At 39.9% G+C, this 17,074-nt stretch overlaps 1 protein-coding gene across 2 annotated transcripts in view; it reads left to right on the forward strand.

Moving 5' to 3' along the window:
- Positions 1 to 16,421, forward strand: part of LOC106934271 (receptor-type tyrosine-protein phosphatase zeta-like) — a 119,025-nt gene extending 102,604 nt beyond the window's left edge. For both annotated transcript variants that reach the window (XM_088006669.1, XM_088006670.1), the window contains 15 exons: positions 1,843 to 1,863; positions 2,951 to 3,047; positions 5,010 to 5,092; positions 5,964 to 6,098; positions 6,244 to 6,378; positions 9,224 to 9,387; positions 9,464 to 9,599; positions 9,941 to 10,087; positions 11,353 to 11,446; positions 11,581 to 11,654; positions 12,103 to 12,219; positions 13,108 to 13,263; positions 13,502 to 13,644; positions 13,731 to 13,866; positions 15,622 to 16,421. In XM_088006669.1, the coding sequence (XP_087862795.1) occupies positions 1,843 to 1,863; positions 2,951 to 3,047; positions 5,010 to 5,092; positions 5,964 to 6,098; positions 6,244 to 6,378; positions 9,224 to 9,387; positions 9,464 to 9,599; positions 9,941 to 10,087; positions 11,353 to 11,446; positions 11,581 to 11,654; positions 12,103 to 12,219; positions 13,108 to 13,263; positions 13,502 to 13,644; positions 13,731 to 13,866; positions 15,622 to 15,741 (1,758 nt within the window). In that variant the 3' untranslated portion in view covers positions 15,742 to 16,421. The remainder of the gene's footprint in view (positions 1 to 1,842; positions 1,864 to 2,950; positions 3,048 to 5,009; positions 5,093 to 5,963; positions 6,099 to 6,243; positions 6,379 to 9,223; positions 9,388 to 9,463; positions 9,600 to 9,940; positions 10,088 to 11,352; positions 11,447 to 11,580; positions 11,655 to 12,102; positions 12,220 to 13,107; positions 13,264 to 13,501; positions 13,645 to 13,730; positions 13,867 to 15,621) is intronic.
- Positions 16,422 to 17,074: the final 653 nt, after the last annotated feature.

Raw genomic sequence — 17,074 nt, forward strand, 5'->3', positions numbered from 1 at the left:
GCTTTGTCCTCAAACGGCCACCAAAGAAAACAATATCCCAAAGACGTTACAAAGACATTTTAGTGATGTTGATGATGATGATGATGATGATGATGATGGGAATTTTTTGTGAAATTAAAGGTATATTTAATGCAAACTGAACCTTTAGAGATGAATCAATCAAAATAGAGCACTTTCTCTGATTTCTTACTAGTTTCACATAAAGTAATGTGAAACTAGTGCGGTGAGGCTTGATAGAAAAGTAGCTGTTTGACCGGCTGTTAACATTAACCTCATAATGAATAATAAAATAATGAATAATAAAATAATGAATAATGACTAAAAGATCTTTTGACAATCAGTTAGTCATTAACTAACAATAGGAAGCTCATAAAATGTAATAATTTTACATTTTATGAGCTCACAGAATGTAATGTTTTGGCTGCAGCCTCTCAGCTCTGCACTGTAAGCCAGGACAACCTGTGGTTCCTTCTGGTTGGACAAAATGTTTATTTTTTATCTCTTTTGACAGCAGTGTTGTGGAAAAAATTAATTGTCAACCACTGCTAGATGAAATCACTGTTAGGTTTATTTGTATATTGTGCACAAGACAGAGCTTAAAAGACGATCAATGATGAACAAGCCAGATTAACAGCTGTGAATGAAAGTTCTGCCAGTCAACACATGGATTTTATACCAAGAAATCCAAAACCAGGGTCAGTCGGTCTGACTCCCAGGCAGCTGCAGGAAAACAGCATCCAATCTTGTGTGTGTGACCCAAACAGGTTCAAGGTGAGAGTTCAAGTGCACTTAGAATGCATACATTGTATAACTTTATTATACCTTATTTTAATATTTTCTACCACAACTGTCTGGGTAAATCAGCTGCTTGGTTCACCAGCTTTTGATTATTTTAGCCTGACCTGTAATCCAAATTTCACATGTGTTGCTATTCAAATAAATGGGCCTTCCTTCTGTGTTTGTGAAATTAATTCTTTTTTTTTCTTCATGTTCTGTCTGGCATTTCTGGCATACTGTATTCAATTTAATTTATTGATATAGCGCCAATTCACAACAATTGTCAGCTCAAGGCACTTGAACTGGATGAAAAAATAACTCTGTTCTGACACCATATAGTATTGTTATGGTAAATAATAAGCAGCTCTTACCTGTAGAGTGTTTTATCAAATCCAGAGAATTTCATACACACATTCAGACAAGCTATCAGCTATGGCTACTACATTACAGCCACAGCTGCCCTGGGGTAGTCTGATAGGCAGCCATGCACCAGTGCCCCCTGGTGGCACCAGCAGCAGTGAATGCGGGTGAAGGGTGTTGCTGAAGACATTCAGGTCCATGTTTCCTGATCACTGTAGTGAAATCTCAGCAGCTGATACCTGTGAGTCTTTTATCATTAAAATTTTCTGTATGCTCACAGTTGGGGGAAGGCTCAGAGCTGCAGCTTTGTGATTATGGCATGAATGGAGGTGTTTTTGTAGATGCATGAACATGAAGGACCACAGAGAGGCAGGGCCTGTGGGAGCAGCCAGATGCTTCAGGGTTGATGAAGCATTTTCACACAAATGAGCACATGAATTTGTTCATATGCCTGATAGAAGCAAGTGCAGTGTTTAACTGTAGTTTTTTCCATTTGTTTTTTGGTTTATCCACATTATTTAAGACTTTGGCCAACCAAAGGGAGTTTCCCTTTGGTTGGCCTTATTTGTAACTCTTGCATCAAACTGTGTACTTGTTGTTTTCTTTTTGTGTTGTCTTGTAATTGTATATTTTGCACTTCTCTGGTTGTCTGTGTTGTCATGGAAATATCCGGACTGCCTACTGCTTCCTCACACTCATCATTAGACACTGAAAGAGAGTTATGAGGTAAGATGCTCTCCTTCAGACTGTGTGAATGATCCTGATCCTGCATCAAACAGTAGATATGTGTCATCTCAGAAATGCCTTCCATATGAACATTTCTAATTACTATACTTACTTACTTACTTATTTATCACCATTTAGAGTTCTTGACTCCAAATGATCCTCATTCATTCATTCATTCCTTCAATCATTGTTGGTGATAATACCATATCAGATATCATAATAAATAATAGAAACAGCTAAATCTATTCTATTTAAAACATGCCTTATCTACAGACCTCAAAGTCAAGGTTAGCAGAGGACTCTTACACAGTTTTAGTAATGAGGCCAAAGTGGAAAGAAACAAACCTTTACTATGTCGATGTATTTTATAAAATGTATTTCTAATATTTCTGTCGATAGTCAGATTCACGCCAGATGTCAGTAATGACATAAGTAATCAACACATAGTGACCTTATCCAAAAAAAAAAAAAAAATATTTCTATTTCCTAAATGAAAGAACAGGGAAAGAGAAATTTGGGTAACATTTTATTTGATAGGATGTGCATAAGACTGGCGTGACGTTTGTCATGAAGATGTAAGAGTTTCCTGAATGTTTATGACCGTTGCTGTGAAGTGTCATTTTTTAAATAGTGATATTTTTTTACAAGCAGATGCATTCTAATATGTATGTAATCAATCATACATCACAAGAGATCAGGTTGAAAATGACCTGTGATCATCTGACCATCTTGATTTGTTTTTCACTTTTTTATGTAGCAGAAATTCAGTAAATTTGAGTATTGATCTCACTGCCAAAGACCTTAAAGACAGAATATATTCCAGATAAAATTAGAGTAAGATTCTCTTAACGGATAGAGCCACAACCACCTGTCAAACAACACAACAGAACACAGACATGTTTGAAAAACAGGCATGATCTGAATAAAAATCTCTCTGCAGCAGGTGGTAGGCAATTTATTTACTTTAACAATGAGCTGTGTATGAAATGACAACAGTAAAGAATCCCAGCAGATATGGCAGCAAACCATTCATAATTTCATCCTCAGTCTTAGACTTGAATTTTTTTTGTGCTTGTGTTTCTTATAGGATGTGCAGGCTTGCACAGTGGACATGTGGATGACCTCAGACAGCTCCAACCATCCTGACAATAAGACCAAGAACAGATACAACAACATCTTGGCCTGTGAGTCCAAATCAGTTTAGTACTAACTGGTTCTACAGACCTCACTAAGAACAAATGTAGTAAAAACGTGTGTGTGTATGCGTTTGTTTGTAATGCCTTGTGGGGACGATTTTCCTGACATATACTACGTTGTGGGGACCAATTGGTCCTTGTGGGGACCGGAGCCTGGTCCCCACAAGGGGAAACCCTGTTTTTGGGTCAGGGGTCAGAGTTAGGGCTAAGGTATGAATTGAGTTTTGGCTCGGGTTAGGGTTAGGTATGTGATGGTTAGGGTTAGGAAAAGGGTAAAGGTCAGGTTTAGGCTGTAGAAATGAATGGAAGTCAATGGAAAGTCCCCACAAAGATAGCAACACAAACGTGCGTGCGTGGGTGTGTGTGTGTGTGTGTGTGTGTGTGTGTGTGTGTGTGTGTGCGTGCGTGCGTGCGTGCGTGTGTGTGTGTGTGTGTGTGTGCACGCATGTATGTATGTGTATACATTTTTCTTCTGTTTCACGCCTAAGAGCAAAGTGCTCCAGTGCACACTGAAAGTTGTGGTGTGGTGATGTCAACACCATCTCTTTGAAATGCAAATATGGGAATCTGTGGTCATTTACAACAATCTCCACATCCTTGAGATCTTAGTTTTAGACACTCCTGCCATCATCTGTTGGAGCAGCAGCATCAGAACCAAGAACTTAAAAAGGCTCAATATCCTGATGAGGAAGGATGGTTCTGTTCTGGGGAATGACTGTGGAACCTTTGGAGATGATTATTCAAAGAAGAATTCTTCATAGAATCAAGAAAATTATGGACAACCCTGACCATTCTCTTCATGAGAATGTCTTGGAAAGGCAGAGCATCTTGGGTCAGAAGCTTCTTCAGACTGAGTGCAGTACAGACTGATGCAGGAGAACCTTATTGTCAACAGCCATCTCCATGTTCAATAACTCTTTGAAGAAACTAAATTAATAAGTTGCAACAACATTTAATTAATAAAGAATTTTGGAATTTGACAGAGACAAGGGGACAGGGGACTTTAACCCTCCTCTGAGACAAGTTGACTTTGAGGGAAGAATGCATACATAGCTGTCGCTTTGGGCATAAAAGATTGAACAGCCATGGTATCCCAGATTCTCTTTAAAATGCTTAATGATGGGTATTTTTCTCGAACCTACATAAAAGAACCACAGACAACGTATATGAATTTTATGACAAAGCTTTTGCAAAAGGAGAAATCTCCGATAGCAGCTTCTCCAAGCCGTTCACAGAGAGTTCTGATCTCCTTCCGGTTGAGCCCCTGTTTTATTGTCAAAGCAGAACAGCCACAGGAAGCAGTCAGGAAAACAACAGAGGTCGTAAAACATTTAACCTAAACAAACTAGCAACTCAGTTCCAGGTGTGATATCTGATCTACGGTCTGAGCCCGGTTCAAATCTCGGTCAAACTGTCAACAAAGAGGGAGGATAAACAAGAGACAAAATACGACTGCTCACAGGCAGTTAGGAGGTATTCTGGTGGATAAGAATTTAAGGTCTGGGAAACACAGAGTTAACTGTTACACATGAAGATGAAACAGTCAGTCGTAACCTCCAGGTCAGTTTATACACACATAAGGAAGAGAACACTTTAAACAGAAAATCACAACGATCTATAGACTGAATGTGAACTAAAGTAATTACAAAATGATAATACCGAAAATTCTCTAACACTTAAGGTAGCACAGTTATTGGTCACAAAACAATAGACTGGGCAGCCAAATTCTCATAACCCCTTCACCAGTTCTGGTTCATTGTTTCATTGCCAAATGGCTTATTAGACGTTCAACAACTGGTGAGTGACTCCTTTTCAATGTAACAAAGCAAGCTTTCACACTGAGGACTGTGATCACTAAATAGTTAGAGCACAATTTAAAAAACAGAAAGCTTTATGATTTATTTTTCATATTTTTTCTGATCCAGTTTTGTTTTCTTCTTTAACCCTCAGACGACCACAGCCGGGTTCAGCTTTCCCAACAAGCCAGCAAAGATGGAAAAACCACCGATTATATCAATGCCAACTATGTGGATGTAAGAAGTTGTTGGTTTCATTTATAGGAAAATTGATTCTACAAGTCGATTTGTAATACATAGAAAACGCAGTTTAAACGTGTTGTTAGACAATGTAAATATATTTAAGTCAAACAAAGTTCTGTTCTGGATCCCTGTCATTCACACATTGTGAAACTGCATTTAGCTGTAAAAGTTTTTGAATTTTTTTCCGTCTCGTTGTGCTGAGTCTGTATTCCAATAAAGTCTGTTTAGCTACACTTTGGAAACTTTACATCAAGATCAAGAAGAGCATTTTAAAATGAGGGATCCCAAGGCATCATGTCCAACCATGGGACCTTCATGTTTCTCCCCTTCTCTCCCTGCCTTCTTTCCTGTTTGATTACTCAGAATAAAGTAACTAGTACTGCAAAAAAATATTCAAAAATAACAAACCACGGCAGCAGCATAATGTTTCTTACAATGCTCAAAAAACATCCTTTGTTGGGAATCAAGGGAGACCAAACAAGCCCCAATTCCTGTAAAGACGAAATGAATCCTCCAGGCCTTTGCATGAAGCCTGACACACTTTACAGCTTCAGTCTACATCACTGTGAACATGAATCACAAGGTGGTAAAAGTTTTGCTGTTCCAACATCTTTCAGAATGTGATGCAGGAATGTTACTGAAATTATTTTGATGATAAAAGATTAAGAAATTTTACATGTGAAAAGTATCTAAGTGAATATTTTTCATACACTCTGTTGTAGTTGTTCTTATTAGTCTGAGTGAGAGAATTCTGCCCCTTTTACAGGATGAAAAGTAACTACCAGTAAGTGTGTGATGCACAATGACAGTAAATGTGGGTACGTTTTTTTTTTCCATGCTGAAGCAGGTGCTCTGTGTTCTGTAGGGGTATAAGAGGCTGCGGTCATACATTGCTGCTCAGGGTCCTCTGAGGTCCAGTACTGAAGACTTCTGGAGGATGATCTGGGAGCAGAATGCCCACATCATTGTCATGATCACCAACCTGGTAGAAAACGGTCGGGTGAGTAGATGGCTTTGGTCCCACTGGAAGAAATTTAACAAGTCTTCTGTCATACCAACAATAAGGCTAAATCAAACCTGAGACACAAATCAGCATTTTTATCACTTCTGTTTTATGCAGCTCATCTGTTTTTGTGTGTTCTCAGAGAAAATGTGATCAGTACTGGCCAGCAGAAGTGCAGGAGGAATACGGGCCGTACCTGGTGACTGTAAAGAGTACCAAAGTTCTGGCTTACTACACACACAGGACATTCAGTGTGAGGGATACCATCACTAAGAAGGTCAGATGATGGAACTAACTTTCAATTACAAATCTTCATCTAAATATTTCTGAAGCACCAACTCACAACACATCAGAGCATTATTTTCAGTTCAGTGTTCAAATTATCTTGAACAATGAAAGTTTCTGTCTAAGGAAATCAAGCAGAGCATTGAGTCATTGACTTGCAGCATTCACTCCTCCTGGACGTAGCGACAATCGTTCGCGTTGTCATTGACTTTACATCAATCCCTCATTCTAGTGAGCAGGCATGTATTGATAGTGGGGAAGAAAAACTCCCCTGTAGAAGAAGAAACCTCAAGCAGAAGCAGAACCAGATTGTCTTCTCAAGACAATCTGCTCTGTCTTGAGAAGACTTCAAGAATACAGGTGATAAAGATGAGCTCATTTGCATGGATTAATTTATTTATTTCTCTCATTGCTCATTGACATACCAGAAGCTCAAATTTTAAAGTGGGAAAAAACAAACATCCAGATTCATTTGGAAGGGAGCAAAACTTAGAGAGAAATTCAAAACCCTCCAGCTAACCATCCCCAGATTTTTTATCTAGGATTGTTCACTAAAATGTGATAAGGGACAATGCATCCATTTAACAAAAGCCAAGAATGCAGCCCACAGCACTGAAATCTAACTTCATCAATCATAATGCAGGATGGAGTGTGTTAAAAGCCCATAAGAAATATACAAATTTCAGCTTGGCATGTTTTCTGGGCATCTGTTCTGCTTAGACTCAATAATGTCAACAGATCATTATTCCACAAGTTATTTTTTTGGCCGGGTTCTTTCTGCTAAACATGAGAGACGGCTGCTCAGATTGAACCGAATTATACTGGAGGTTTCTTCCTGCTGAAAAGAAATTCTCCTTTCCACAGATATCACATGCATGGTCATTAAGTGGGATTGGTGCAAAGTTAGTTGATTCAACTATCCACTGATGATAAATGCTCCTCTGGCAGAAGGTACAAAGTCTGGGTCTCAATATAGTTGGCTTGGTTTTGTTAGACAACATTTTGGCAGTAAACATAATAAATTGAACTTAACTTCATTATTTTATTACTATAAACATGTTTAACGATATTTTATAGGCTCCAGTGATCTTTATTTAATAGTACATGGACAGGAAGTAGGGAGGAGAGAGAATGGCCAGAGGCCGGGAATCGAACCCAGGACTGCTGTGTGGAGGACTCAGTGCCCACTGAGCCACCCAGCACACCAGAGCTACGATTAAACTGGAATGTCTGTAACTGACATTAAATCTCTTCATATAAATGGACTGAACTGACTGGATCTGTTTATTTTATCATTCAGATTTATTGTGAATGATGCTCTGCAAAAACTGAATTCAATTTATCAGAGTTCTAGCTGAGCAGTCTACCATTTCCTGTTCTTCATATATTTGTTACTTTCTCCAATAAACCCTTTACTCATTCGTGTTTCTTCTTTCAAGTACACTGTTCTTCTGAAGAATGTCGGCAGCAACCGTTTTACTCAGATCTTCTAGGAATGCTTTTTAACGTGTGTACATCTCATTCCCTGCTCTTTAAATTAGGGCCACATGTTTTTCTCAGAATAAACAACCTCACTGCAAGCATGTGAATACAATTAATATATGTCAAATAATCAGCAGCGTGGTGATTCGGGTTTGTTGGCTTTCTATACCTTGTTAAACTTAGTTATAGATTATTTACCATGTAGCAAAATAATTTCGACCCATAATGACTGATTGATGTGGTTAGTGATATTGCACTGCCTTTAATTTGAACAAAACTTTTTCTACTTTACAGTGTATTTACATATTCATTAAAACAACAGTATGTCATTTTTCCATTGGATTTGTCCAGAAATTCTTCTTCAGTGCTGCAAGTTCCCTCTGATGACTTTTTGCACACCTTTATCATCACACTGGAGGATATTTATCCTCCACTCTAATCACCAGTAATCAAAGACCAAACTTCATCCATCTGTTTTCCATACACCTTTGTCCCTTGTGGGGTCAGGAGGGTTGTTGGTGTCCATCTCCAACGAACATTTCAGGGGAGAGGCGGGGTCACCCTGGACAGGTCGCCAGTCTGTCACAGGGCAACACAGAAACAGGCAGGACACACAACCATGCACACACACCAACACACCTAGGGAGAATTTGGAGGGACCAATTTACCTGACAGTCATGTTTTTGGACTGTGGGAGGAAACCGGAGTACCCAGAGAGAACCCAGCATGCACAGGGAGAACATGCAAACTCCATGCAGAAAGACTCGGGCCAGGAATCAAACCCAGAACCTTCTTGCTGCAAGGCAACACTACCACTGCACCACTGTGCAGCCCAAGGCCAAACTTTTCAAACTAATTTGAATAATGGACTGAAGTTAATGTACCGATCGGTAACTAGGATCAGTTGGAATGTAGGTATGATTGAGTTGGAGTGATTTTTTTGTAAACTGCCTTGATTTCTACAGACAAGTGCTGTAGAAATAAACTGAATAGAATACAATTGAAAATGAACAATGCTGAGACGGACTGCTTCACGAAAGCCAGCAAATAGCAATATGCCAAGTATTTCAGTTTCCAATACGTACAAAAAAATACTCCCCAAAGATATTTCATATTTTTTGCTTAATGAGTAAAAGAAGGAATTGTTTGATGTTTAAATGCAATTTCCATTTGCAATTTTCATTTCCAGAGAAAACAACAAAGATTAGACATCAAAATGCAAACATAACAAAAACTGAACATGTCATGCAGTTGTCCTAATGTTTTACAACTTAAGGTGCCAGAAGTTTTCTACCTTTGAAAGAATATTGTTATTTTTGAAGTTAATGAGTTCATCCTGTATCTTCCTCCTGCAGAGCTCAAAGAAGGGATGGAGCAACGAGCGAACAGTGGAACAGTTCCAGTTCACCCAGTGGCCTGACATGGGTGTCCCAGAGTTGTCTCTGCCGCTTCTCAGCTTCATTCGCAAGTCATCCAGAGCCAACACAGACAACATGGGCCCAGTGGTGGTGCACTGCAGGTCACATGAGGCTTCCTTGTCATCTTCACCTGATCTGATGCTGGAAGTGTCTCTGACTGCTTGTTTTGCTGTGCAGTGCTGGGGTTGGCCGGACGGGCACGTACATTGTCCTGGACAGCATGCTGAAACGGATAACACACGAAGGAACCGTCGACATTCCTGGCTTCTTGAAGCACATCCGGACACAAAGAAACTTCCTGGTTCAGACTGAGGTCAGAGTTCAACTTGCTACTTAAACACATGCAGGATTTCATATTGATAATGCAACAGAGATGAGTACGGTAAAGTATGTGTCTCCTCTGTGCAGAAATAAAGCATTTTTTTTCTTTCTGAAATCATTTATATCAGTCAATTTCACAACATGTCATCCAAAAGTCATTTCAATATGAAACTACTGAAATTACTTACACAGATTTTTTTATTTTTTATTTCTGCACTTGTCTCCATTCAATACAATAAAAGTAGCAAGGTTGTCTGTTAGGTTTGCTTTAAAAAATACACAAGTAGAGGTTTTATTATAAACTGTAACAATATACTGTTCCTCCCTCTACAGGAACAGTATATTTTTATCCATGATGCTTTGGTAGAGGCCATCTTATGTGGGAACACTGAAGTACTGGCAGCCCACCTTCACAGTTATGTGGATGAGCTGCTGACTCCAGGACCATCTGGGAGGACTCGCCTGGACAAACAGTTTAAGGTGAGCTGACACATTCATGCAAAATTAATGGAGATTAGGGTGATGGTAGAAGGTCTTCCAAAGTCAGAGACTTGGAGGTCATCATCAAAAATAAATCTTCAAAATACCAGAGAAAACATGCAAAAACCTGCTCAGCAGTTATAACAAGGGTTTGATAGATTTTGATATCAGTGACAATTTTTTTAATCATTACTGATGAGGATCATAAGAATGATCCTCTTTCTATGTACCTTTTAAAGGTTTTATTGGCTCTAGTGGCCTTTATTTGACAGTGAATTGACAGGAAAGACGGTAATGAGAGAAGGCATGTGGCAAAGGTCACCAGGCCAGGAATCGAACCTGCGACGGCCACGTCGAGGACTAAGACCTGCTCCGTTGAGGCAAATCCACACATTGATTTATTCTAAGCATCTGTTCAGTGCTTGGTTCGATTCAGAGTTACCTGGGGACATCATAATGTAGAGCTGTGTATGATCTGCATAGTTAAAGTAACTAATCTTTTGGAACCCTAAATCAGCTGATTTATTAATCTTATCAACTACCTTGACCTGACCTACTGACCTCTGTTGCTCTGCTGTGAAAGGCTTGACTGACAGACTCACCCACCAGGTCACGTCTGCATGTTTGTAGTTTGTAATACTCACCCCACTGTTGACAACTCAGTGACTTTCTTGCTATACTTAACATTTCAGCCAAAAAAGTCTTTATCAGCCAAAATCAAAATCAGCATGTCAGACTTTTTAAAGATCTGTACTGGGTGGTCGGTGCACCGCTACTACTGTTATAACTTGAGCTAGATGGAGCAGACAAGTAATGAATAACTGCTGTCCAAGGACTGAACCTGCATGTGACTTCTGTCCACTTTGAAGAAACCCTGTCTACTGAAAGAAAGACATCCCTGATCTTGAAGTAAAATTCTAACCAGTTAAGTACTGGACCAGAGTCCTACCCAACTCTCCAGTCACTTTAATAACAAACAGTGTCAAATGCTGTGCTGAGGAAGTCCAACAGAACCAGCACTATTGGCTGTCAATGGGGAGTTGATGAGGGAGGGGTCAGGATAGACAAACTAATTGTGCTCAGATTCATGTGTCCTCATGCTTTCAAACATGCATTTCTTCTGTGCAAATGTACTCTTGTGGATTTAAATACTCCTTATTTTGATAAGAAATCTGCACAAGTCTTTGTATATCAGGCTCCATTTTTTGATTATCATTAGTTAGGACAGCAGAACCTAAAGGTTGGCTCTTTTCTGTTCTGCACAGCTGGTGTGTCACAATGAAGTGAACCAGAGTGATTTCTCCAGCGCTCTGCAGGACAACAACTCCAGCAAGAACAGGGACTGCTCTGTGATACCTGGTGAGACTGCCTCATGCTAACGCCATGAACTGCTGGAACACCACATCAGTCTCAGTTGCACATTTAAATCCTTCCACTTCAGCTCCTGTTCACATGATCCACAGAGTAATTAACCTCATCTCTTCTCTCTGTAGCTGAGAGGTCACGGGTGCGTCTGTCTACAACAGCTGGAGAGACGGCCGACTACATCAATGCCTCATTCATCACTGTAAGACCAGCAAATCTCTATTGTTACTAAATCTTAGCCAGAATCATATGAGAGGATGAAGATGTGTTTCATGACGGTTCCCATAGCAATTGAATCTCTCTTTTCATTAACACACAGGCGAAGGAGCCTGTTGACGGCTTCGTTACTGTTCTTTAATGTTTGTGCATCAGTGTGTAATGGCTGGACCGATTGCTGTTACATTAGCATAAATGTTTCATCAGCATATTCCTCCTAATGAATCAAGCTATAAAAACGTTTCCTCTCTATGAGAAACTGCAGATGAAAGCAGTGATGAGGTTTTTTTTATCCTCAGGGAAGCACAGGGCCTTCATGCTTCACAGGTTTATTTGTTCTGTGATGTCATTGAGGGATCAAATGGTCTTCCAGTAATTTCTTGAACTATTTGGAGCTTTGATCTCCTGTATAAAGGTATGGCTTTGTTTTGCAGGGCTATAGACTAAACAGAGAGTTCATCATTACCCAGAATCCCCTGCCTGGCACCATAAAGGACTTTTGGAGAATGATATGGGATCACAATACCCAGGTCATCATCTCACTGCCTGGGGTAAGCAAAATCGATTCATTTCAAATGATATTTGAAATGAATCGTTTGAAATTAATTTCAAACGATTCATTTCAAACGTGGAGCCCACACTGAAAGGTTTCAGCTGTGGGCTCCAGGACACAACACTTCCCTTCATTTTATCAGAAAAATAACAGCAATTTTTGGTACAACTTCATTGTCATATTTGACACAGTATTCTATACCCCTCCCATTTATTTCAACTGAGACTGAGACTTTCTGGACCAGGTAGCACATTGTTATTGTCTAGCTTCCTGTTCTGAGCTAGTCAGAGTGACACCTGCTGGGGTCTTCTGCTCCTGCAGCCCACCTGCTTCAAAGTTTCACTTTCTGTACATTAAGAGTTCATTCACAGCGTCCTTCATCCATTGGTTGGAACCAGCTTCTGTTGTCTTTATATCTTTGTAAACCAGCCTGGCCATTATACTCTGACCTCAGCAGGACATGTCTTCCCACATAGATGCCACTCCCAGGATATTTTCTCTTTTTCAGATGAACAACAGGTACTGACAGCCAGAACCTGCTGGGTCAAAGTGGCTTAGATCCCACGTTGTCCTCATTCTGATGCTCACTTTGAACTTAACCAATCTTCAACTCAGTGCTGAGTTCAAGATTCAACACTGGTTGATTCACTACTTATGTCCACAACTGAACAGCTGATCCTAGCTTTGAGTGTACATGACAATAATTGATCTCTTACTTTTTGTTGTCTGATAATGTACAGTCATTTTCATGCAAAGAACTGTTAAAGATTGTTCCCATCTCCAGGAGAGCCACGCCCCCTTCCTCCCTCCTCTGCTCTGGGATATTTCCTGGAGCAAAGCTCAGCTGTCAGTTAGCGTTAGCCTTTCCCTGTCTTTCTGTCAACAGACTGCAGAGGAGGCGGAGCTCTGTGCCCTGTGTCCTGGCAATGAGCAATCCATCAGCTTCAACATGTTCACTGTGACCCAAAGGAGTGAGGCCCACATCTGTCTGTCCAATGAGGACATGCTGGTGGTCCGGGAATACACCCTGTCTGCTGCAAAGGTTAGCCTAGCTTCTTTTGCACCATGACGTTCTTAATAATAGCAGACAGTGTGTGTTGCAAACAAGTGTTATATAAGCCACTAAAACATCTGAGGCTTCCTAATTTCACTTCAGCACATAAATAAACTATTATTGTGATCTTACAACACAAAAGTATCACTGAAGCTGTTCTTACAACTCAAAGACTTTGTGTGCAGAAGGCATCTGGTTGGTATGTCAACTCTTCTCTTCTGGACAGGATGACTTTGTTCTTGAGGTGAAGCATTTCCTCGCCCCCTGCTGGCCGAACCCTGACAGCCCCATCAGCAACACCTTTGAGCTCATCAGCCTGGTGAATGAAGAGAGGGCGAGCAGAGACTGTCCCACCGTGGTCCATGATGAGTAAGACCCTGTCCAGCCCGTTAGCATACTTTTTGGATGTTCTTTTTCCAAAAGGTTTTACCAGTCCTGTTTTTTTTCTCCTGCAGTGTGGGCGGAGTCACGGCAGGAACATTCTGTGCTCTGTCGTCCCTAAAGCAGCAGCTGGAGGCTGAAGGTTCGGCTGATGTGTTCCAAGCAGCCAGACTGACAAACCTTTTGAGACCAGGAGTCTTCAGTGATGTTGTAAGTCTCACAGCCAGTTTATTGCAGATCTGTTTGTTCCACTCTTTAGTCCAACATTTGAGTTGAGGATAAATGCAGTTCAACACATTTGCAAACACATCTTAATACATTTAATTAGAATGTTGATGATGAATTATTGTTTTTTACAGCAAATGAAAATTACAGTATTACACCAGACCAATAAAAAGGAATGTGTGCTTAATGAACAGTATGTCCATGTACTGCACAGCTTCTGGCCGGGCTCGTTTTGCATAAATGATTTCATTCAAAAGGACAGAGGAGACCAGCCTGTGGTTCTGACGAGGTTGCTTCGGTAGTTTAATCTTCCTCCTGACCCAAGGATTCTGTACTGGTCAAGGCCAGGCCAGTTTGTTGGTGTTACCATGGTAATTGAAGCAGACGTCATCAGTATTGGCAGTGAGGACAGGTACCAAAATAAAATCGTCATCTCCATACAGCTGGTCAGGTGAGGGAAGCATTAAGTGCTCTAGAATTTCCTGGTAGATGGGTTGCATTGACTGTGGACTTCAGAAAACCCAGTGGACCAGAACCAGTACATGGCACCCAGATCACCAGTGGCTTCTGTTCCTCTCCACTCTTCCTCCAAACTCTAGGATCTTGATGTGCAACTGCAATTCAAATGTATTCACTGAAAAGGATCGTGACAGTTCTAGCTCATGTTGGGTGTTTGGTGGCGTTTGATGCTCCAGCATCAGTTCACACCGTCTAAATTTAAACCAAACACATTTGTTCTCAATTTAATTACATTTCAAGTCAGTGTATTTGTATAACACCAACAGAATAATAAGAAGTTCTGGACGTGTTTTTCCAAAGAACTAAAACAAAAAGGTAAATTCAATCCAGTCATACTAACAGATTCGAAGTCACTCCCATCTGATCCTGGTTATCAAGCAATGCATCAAGTTCAATTTATCATTCATGTCAGTTTAAAAGTTTCTATCTAAGGAAATCCAGCAGATTGCATTTAGTCATTGACTTACAGCTTCACTCTGCCTGGACAAACAGCGACGGCGCAAAGGAAAAGTTTGCTTTAACAGGAAGAGACATTCAGCAGAACCAAACCAGAACCAGAACCAGAACCTGGCTCAGTGCCATCTGGGGGCTAAAGAAGTCAAAATTTTGCTGTTGTTAGGGCACAGATTTCAATCACCTGTTACTTCCCACACAATATTCCATTTCTAGAAACTTGGATACAGCATTCCGAGTCGCTGGCTTCTTCAGCAATATCTTTTTCAATTCGGTTCAGTTTGATTGAGAAATGCCTTATTAACCCAACAGGAATATTAAATGTTGACTGATACCATATGGTTTTCTTCAAAGAAGCTTATTTTATAGAGGATTTCAGTGACTCTCCTTGACAACTGTCAAGTCAGCAGTCTGACCCATGGCATCAGACCATTCCTGTAATTGTGTCTGCTGTAATAATATTCAAATTTTATAAAAATGTTTTTACTTTCAGCTGCTGTAATCCAGAATCATCAATACTAACAGAAATAAACACCTGAAAGGAACTTTTCAATGATATTCTGATTCACTGATGAAAATCTTTCAGTTCATCTGTATAACAGCCTATTAAAGCCCCCTGACCGAAAAGCTGGCTAAACCTCGGATTGAGTCTGTTACTGTGAACCAAATAAAGTAAAATTTAGCTCCGAGTCGATGCTACCTGGGTTTATCTTACATGTGTGTTAAGCAAAATAGCAGCAAGAAACTGAGTGGAGTGTGTTTTTGCAGGAGCACTACCAGTTCCTGTACAAAGCCATGCTGAGCATCATCGGAACACAGGAAGCAGAGAAAACCGTCCTGTTCTCTGACAATGGAACCACCACTGACAGCCTTGAATCTCTTGTGTAAAAAGTCCTGATAGAATAAGTTGTTCTTTATGTTCTTCAAGCACCAATAGAATCTCTTGACAGAATTTATTCAGGCAGATTCTTAACAGCTTTGCTGAATTTTGACTCTTTCTGCTTTTATATTGTGTGCCTTTTGTTTTCCTTCTGTTGTAGTTCAAACTTTGTTACTTTTTATACATTAACTGTCCAAGGTTTTAATGTACCAACCTGAAAATTTGTACTAAACTCTTTCTAAACATTGTATTTATTGGCACTGTGCCTAAAGAGGGAAGCTGCAACTTTTCACATCAAATGTTTTCCATGGCTCTGCCACTGGAATCTATTCTGTGAATACCACTGCAACAGTAGCTACAGTGTGCTAAACAAGATGAGGATGTGGAATAATAAAACGTTCGAATGTAAATAATATGGTAATCACTTTGATGGACCAAATTTCTATTTATACTTCTAGATTCTATATTTTTAGTGCAAATAAATGCTTTGATTCTGTTTAGCTGAAGATGATTAATAATTTTATACTCAGTTTTGTGACAAACTAAATGTGTTGCATGTGATTACTGCCTACGTAGATCTTTAGTTGGATGTGAAACACTGCTGGAGTCTTACATTGGGGATTAAAGGGATAAAGTGAAAGAACTGCAAACTAAAAATCTGTTGGTTCATTAAAGTGTTGCTATGTAAGCTTGCAAGCTGCAATTCCTGAAAGAAGATAAGTTTCTATTAAAACTATTTGTGTGTGTGCGTGTATAAACATGCATCTATAACACAAAGTTACCAGAAGGTATCCCTAGTGCTTCACCGTTTCCACACGTCATGTTGCCACCATGTCTAAAAGTAGGACCCAAATGCAGACAATTGGAGAGTAAAGGAAAATGCAACCAGAAATTCTAACACATTGTGTCAAAAACCACTGAAAACAAGTTCATAAAAGCAGTAACAGAAGATTCTTATCTAATATTCAATGGCAACTTGTTCCACAAATGAACAGAAGAGAGTCACTCTTGGAGCTTCAGCTGGTTTTGGTGAAACATTCAACTGGCGCAGGTCAGAGAGGTAAGGAGGAGCCAGACCATTAGGGCATTTAAAGGCCAAGAGTAGGATTTTAAAATCTATTTTTTGTTGCTCTGGAAACCAATGAAAGGATGACACACAGGTGAGAAAAGTTTGTTCAGCTGATCATCTCCCACACTGCTTAGACAGGTGGACTGGTTTCTTTACAGTAAAACTTATTTTAAAACAAAAACCAAAAGTTCTTTAGAAGTTTGGGTCAAGTGAGGAGGCGGCCATCTTTCCATCAGTGATCCATCAGGAGCCACTCATCAAATCTTTGAAAT

The sequence above is a fragment of the Poecilia mexicana genome, unplaced genomic scaffold, assembly GCF_051168715.1.
Source record: "Poecilia mexicana isolate PSO_F unplaced genomic scaffold, ASM5116871v1 scaffold_6, whole genome shotgun sequence".
Taxonomy (NCBI): Eukaryota; Metazoa; Chordata; class Actinopteri; order Cyprinodontiformes; family Poeciliidae; genus Poecilia; species Poecilia mexicana.